The sequence below is a fragment of the Clinocottus analis genome, unplaced genomic scaffold (genome assembly GCF_023055335.1).
Source record: "Clinocottus analis isolate CAN_PGR_092001 unplaced genomic scaffold, fCliAna1.0.p SCAF_21, whole genome shotgun sequence".
Classification (NCBI taxonomy): Eukaryota; Metazoa; Chordata; class Actinopteri; order Perciformes; family Cottidae; genus Clinocottus; species Clinocottus analis.
In genome coordinates this window covers 1,577,162-1,583,427 of record NW_027175943.1, presented here as the reverse complement: position 1 = coordinate 1,583,427, position 6,266 = coordinate 1,577,162, and the positions used below count along the sequence as shown (strand labels likewise).

General features: G+C 41.7%; 1 protein-coding gene across 1 annotated transcript; it reads left to right on the top strand.

The window, feature by feature from the left end:
* Window positions 1-2,854: 2,854 nt before the first annotated feature.
* Window positions 2,855-5,453, top strand: bmp15 (bone morphogenetic protein 15). Its single transcript, XM_068587625.1, has 2 exons — window positions 2,855-3,236; window positions 3,815-5,453. Exons 1-2 carry the CDS (start codon window positions 2,879-2,881, stop codon window positions 4,777-4,779), a joined length of 1,323 nt encoding a protein of 440 aa, XP_068443726.1. The 5' UTR covers window positions 2,855-2,878; the 3' UTR covers window positions 4,780-5,453.
* Window positions 5,454-6,266: the final 813 nt, after the last annotated feature.

Here is a 6,266-nt window from a genome sequence, read left to right as displayed (position 1 = left end):
CTTTGGGGAAACTAATTCCAACGGCAGGATGTGACTGACAGGAGAGGTCCACCAATAGCAGAGAGACTCTGGCAGCACGCGGCCAATGAGAAACGAGGAGGGGAGGGGGAGAGGGGCAACAACCGCTGTATTGTAGTACTACAACCAAAATCACAGTCACAGAAGCGAGTGGCTGGCCGCTCATTTGTAACGTGACACCCGCCACTTTACCCCAGAGTCCTGCGAAAACTACCACCGCTTCCTTTGATGACGGCATGCGGAATTTAAACCCAAAGAAGAAAGATCATTTTATTGCTGTAACAATAATATTTAGAAGGCGTATTGTACAAATACCATGGAAAAAACTACAAAACCCAGAGGAATAACGTATAAGTTTGGCTACTACACATGAAGTACTTTGAAACACTTCAATTCAGAGACAATTATTGTTCTTTTATTCATTTAATATATTTTAGTTGGGGTACTTTGAAGAATCTGATTCATAACACAAACTATAATCCACTAATAAATGATAATGTATTAATATAGAATAACTTTATTGATACTATGGGGTCAATCACAAGCTACCCAGTAGTATATAAAGTAATTAAAAGTATCTTCACCTTTGCAAGCGGTACAAATTAATGCATGAATAATTATAATTCAATAATATTATATGCATTCTTCTGAAATGTGCATAATGTTTACTTGTTGTACTTTATATTTGGACGATTTTACTCAAGTAAAACAATGTTAATGCAGGACTTTAGCAATACTACACCGTGGTATTGCTAATTTTACTTAAGTACTGAGTATTTCTTACATCCCTGTGAGGTACTGCACGTGAGTATCATTTTATAAATTCAATTTTTTAGCATTAAATTAAAACTATAGCTTAAAAATACACAATCAATGCACAAATAATACACAATCAATACACAAAACCGAGTTAAAATGCACACGTCTGCTCGTCAGGCCTCCATATTAAGACACATTTAAATGCAGCAGCTCTCGAAAAGGAGCCAAACCTAGGGCTTGCAGTGACAGTCATTATCCTTTATCTTTTTTTTTGTTTCTAAGCTTACATGACCCTTTTAAGACTGTATTTAGCCGACACAAAAAGTGTAATCAGACTTCCTCAGATAGCTATTAAAGCTGCTTTGTGTGGAAATAATGCAAACAAATGTGAATGGGATTGGAAGTTTAGAGCGATTGCATTTATTTTGGTGAAATGTTTCTTATGTAATTAAACTTCTTTCTGCCTCAGAACCCCCCTCTCCCAAAAAAAGTTTTCCCACACTCTCCCTGCAGACTGAAATGATCGGGGTTGCAGATAATCACTGTTGTGGAATGTCACCACGCTGCAGCGCCACTTAACTGAGTGTGTGTGTGTGTGTGTGTGAACGGGCAGCCATCTTTGTGTGTGTGTGTTTCAGTGTGTCAAAAGAAAGAACAAGTCAGACGAGCAGAATCAAAGATGTGAACATGTCAGGACATCTCATTTGGTTTGTTTTGAGCCGATCAGACAACCTTTTTTTTTGTTTGTCACATTTTATTTCCACTTCATTGTGGAAACTCTCAGATGTAATATTTGTGTTGGTGGCGAAAAGTGTGTTTTCTCCAGCTCGTGTTTTTGTCGAGACTTTTTGCAGAAACAGCAGATCACAAAGCTCTGAGGCGTCAACGTAAACAAGAACAAACAAACTATTTTTATGTTTAAAAAAAAATGCAACCAGAAGCTTCAAATATAGTCTGAGATGCAAAGACAACCACAATGCAAAACGTGTTTTTTTGAAAAAAAAATGTAACAAAAGATCAAGAAAAGTGGTGCAAGAAATCCTCTGATCCTTCAATCAGGTACAAATACGCATTTCTACTGTAAAATGACATCACTGGGAGCAGTTTTTTATTAAGCTAATTCTAAAGAATACCACAACATGATGTTGTCCTTTAATGTCCATTCATGATTTTAAAGCAGTCATTTTGTTTTTGTTTGATTTATTTATTTGTTTGTTTTTTCAATTCCATTTGCTTTTTTAATTTTTTAATTTTGTTGTATTCATTGCCTTTATGGTATACATTCTTCTTTTGGTTACTGCTATTTAAGTTATAACTATACTTTACTTCTCTGCAGAGAACTTTGTAGATTTTTGTTTTTTTTTAAAAAGGTGATACAGCACCTTAAAAGTTATTATTATTAAAACAATACAATAAATAATAATGAATACATTTAAAAAATACATAATAATAAAATAAATAATATGCAATTTAGAATTTACAATTAAATCAAACAAATAAGATAAAAAGTATATTATTATTATTTATTATATCATCTGTAGATATACAACAATTAAAACAAAAAACAAGCACGAGAGTAAACAATAATGTATTATGTATGTATTAATATGTATGTATTAATAATGTATTCATTATTAAACAAAGACTATATGTTAATCTGTGCAATAAAATAAAAATAAATAAAAATATATACATATAAAATAAAATAAATTAAGTTATTAGTATTATATCCTCTGAAGGTATAAAAACACACTTAAACTAAAAAGAAAATAAGCACGATAATAAAATGAATGTTAATCTGTGAAATAAAATAAAAATAAAAAGTAAAAACTTTTTTCACTTGACGCAGCTTTGACGCGCCAGTCACGTGACCTCCTCGCGCTACTTGTTGCGTCCCGCGCGCGCTCCAGGGGTTAATTAGGGGTCACCAGTCAATTTCAGGAAGTTGACAGCCCAAAATGGCCGCGACCAGGTGAGCGCGTAAATCCCGCCCTTTGGCCGCGCAGAGGATGGTTGTCAACTAAAGCCTCGTGCGTGGAGCTCGCTAGCACCAGAGGTTGTTATTGTTGTTGTTTATTTTTATATTAACATTATAACAAACATGAAGGCGACCCGCGCCAAACACGACTTACTGCGCGTGTGCGTGCTGTCCTGCTTCGTCTTCCTGTTTACCTGCGCGTGCACCTGCGGAGCGGCGGCGGCCGCGCGGAAGACGGCGTCCGGCCGCAGTCACAAGGGCGCGCGCTCCCACGCGCACCAGCACGGCCACGAGCACGAGCACCGCCGGCCGCTGACGGACGAGCAGAAGGCGGACCAGAACCTGCAGTTCATGTTGAGCTTGTACCGCAGCGCCGCGGGCCCGGACGGCCGGCCCAAACAGCACCGGAAGTTCGGCTCCAACACGGTGCGGCTGCTGAGGCCGTCCGCGGCGTCCGTGCGCCACCTGCCGGCCTCCAGAGGTGAGACAGCGTGTGGGGACCAGTTCAAGGGCACTGGGTCTTACTGGGGGGAAGTTACCCAGAAGGAGCTGCGTCACGTGCTTCATATCCTACTATACTCTGCTTCTGCTTATGCAGATGAATTATAGATGTTTTATTAAAGCTAAAGATCAACTTTATTCATCCCCCAGTGGGGAAACTCACGGGAAAAATATTAGGTAAAAAAACACGTTTTATTTTATAAATTAGATTATTTTTTAAACTTATATATATATATTCGGGAAATATGCCATTTTCGTAAATATACTTTTACTTAAGTACAATTTTAAATGCCCTTATAACAAAAATATTTCTATACTGTATTATTGTTACTTTTACTGAGTGTTTGTGTGTGTGTATTATTACAATGAAGCAATGCATTGTAAAAATAATTCTTCTGTTTAATAACCCAAAAAGAAGCTGATTATCATACAAACATCTGTTTGTTTTTTTGTTGTGGGTCAAGCTGGATCCTATACTTCCCATAATGCAATGTGGTAGATCTGTTCAAACTCAGCCCAAGGCATCTTGGGTAAAAAGCCTTTCTCTCTCTCCCTCAGACCACCACTACAGATTCACAGTGCAGTACAACCTGGACACTGTTCCCTCAGAGCAGCTGATCAGAGCCTCCTTCATCCACCTCCGCTCCTCCTCCTCCGCTCCCTCCTCTTCCTCCTCCTCGCCGCCCCGCTGCCGGGCTCGCATCACCTCCCTGGGCAAAGCCAGCCTCGTCACCCTGGAGCCCCACGAGCGCTGGACCGAGACGGACATCACGGCCCACGTCCAGCGGGGGCGGGGCCACGGCCGCCTCACCCTGGAGGCCCGGTACTGGTGCCGGGAGGAGTCCCGACCCGCCGAGGAGAAGGAGGAGGGGGGTCAGGAGAGCGGCGGCCTCTCGGGGTGGTGGTTCCGAAAAAGGCGGAGGAGGGAACCCCACCTGGAGGCCCCGTCGCTCCTCCTGTACCTGGAGGAGGGGCGGGAGGCCAAGGACTGGATCGGGGACTTGCTGGCGCCGGACGGGGGCAACGCCACGAGGCAGCGGCGGCTCGGCCCGCCCCTCCCTCTTCTCCGGCGCCGGCCGCGCTCCAAAGACCTGCCGCACGACGTCCTGAAGAACGCCCCCGCCTCCCCCTCCTCCTTCTCCACCTCCCCGTGGTCCTCCATCATCTCGTCCTCCATCCCGGAGGCGCGGCGCAAGACGGACGCGCCCAAGGACCGCTGCAAGCTGCACTCGTTCCGGCTGTCCGTGGACGAGCTGGGCTGGGGCGACTACTTCATCGAGCCGCGCGTGTACAACCCGCGCTTCTGCCAGGGCGACTGCCCGCGGCTGCTGACGTACGGCTACCACTCGCCCAACCACGCCATCATCCAGACGGCGCTCAACGAGCTGGGCGTCGGCGACGTGCCGCCGCCGTCCTGCGTGCCCTACAAGTACATGTCCATGAGCGTGCTGCTGGTGCACAAGAAGAAGGTGGAGTACCGGGAGCTGGAGGACATGTTGGCCAAGTCGTGCACGTGCCGCTGACGGACAGGGGGGAGGAGACGTTGTCTGTGGAGGGGGCGGGGCTTAAAGCACTTTACATGAAACTCTGGCGGAGAGGATGCGTCTATTTACTGGGGTTTCTTTTGCCGTTTGGTCGGAGTCGAGGTCAAAGGGGAGGCGGACGAAACAAAATAACACAGTGAAATGATTTATTAAATAGATTTAAAAAGCATCTTTTTTTTTTCTTTTTGTTTTTTAAAAGAAAAGTGATCGAGGCGTCGGCGCCGGTTTGTTCGGAATATTAATCTTTAATGTTCCAAAAAAATGTATTTGCATGTATGAAAAAAATAACTATCATGACACTTGTGGATATAATGTGAGAGAAATTACACTGCTATAATAATAATAATAATATTAATGATAATAATGTGACAAAATAATAAGTGTTTTAACGGACGAGGGCTCCGCCGTGTGGATCCTCGTGACATCGCAGTTCGTTTACGATATCTCATCTTGTGCGTTGTTGTATTTATAATGGGAGGCGTCTCCGAAAAGAACTTGGGTAAAAAAAAATAAAGTGCTGCTACTGGCCGTCTTATGAAAAAAAAAACACAAAATGGATTTCAGAAAAGAGCATGTTGAAGAAGACAAACGGAAGTTTTGCAATTTTTTTATTATGGATAATACAATAAAATGCATGTTTTCTAAAAATCTCATTTATTGTCGTTTCTTTAAGTGTCGTCGTTGTTGTTGTTGTGAAATGTTTACAGTGTTGAGCTGAAGAAGATCATGCGGCGTGATGGAAAGCTCCACAGCGGAGACGATTACTGAAGGGAAAGTTTAACATTTGCCAAAAAATACTTTTTGCTGATTGATGGCGATTTTTTTTTAAAAAAATTTTTAATTTTTTTTTTTTATTATTATTTTCATTATTTTTTTTTCTTCAATTAAATTTTTTTAATTTCGTTTTCTTTTTTACACTTATGTGTTTAAATTTTTATTTTTTTTAATTCTCAAAGTGCTAAAATGAAACACAATTTAATTATTTCCATGATAAATAAATAATGGATTAAAAAGGATTGTGTGCCGGTTAAATTAAAAAAGCTCAAATGAGCATATTTTAAAATGTATTTTAATAGAAGATACCTGCCCAATATAATAATCAGAAAACCGAGACACACAAAAGGCAACTAGAATCCCATGTGCAACATTCACAGGTTCAAAACTAAAGGATTAACATTTGCATTGATTCTGTTAGAGATTAACACAATCTAGAGCCTTTTAATCTGGAGTGTTGAGTCCAGCAGATGGCGCTCTTCACTGACAAAGCACAACTTTTCACATGACAAGAACCTTAAATCCAGCTGTGCAACTGCTGTATTGTTCAGTGTGTTGGTGTGTGCAGTGACCTCCGTGACCTCTGACCTCTGCACATGAACCTCTTTCTCCTTGACCGAAAGGAAAACCGGCCAAATGGAGGAAAGTGTTCTGTTGGATTTCGAGGCTTCAAACGTAAGTAAATAAAACAT

Excerpts from the sequence above, each read along its gene's own strand:
- bmp15 (XM_068587625.1), top strand. The coding sequence starts at position 2,879 with ATGAAGGCGACCCGCGCCAAACACGACTTACTGCGCGTGTGCGTGCTG. Across the intron at positions 3,237-3,814 it reads CCACCTGCCGGCCTCCAGAG|ACCACCACTACAGATTCACA; the intron begins GTGAGACAGCGT and ends TCTCTCCCTCAG.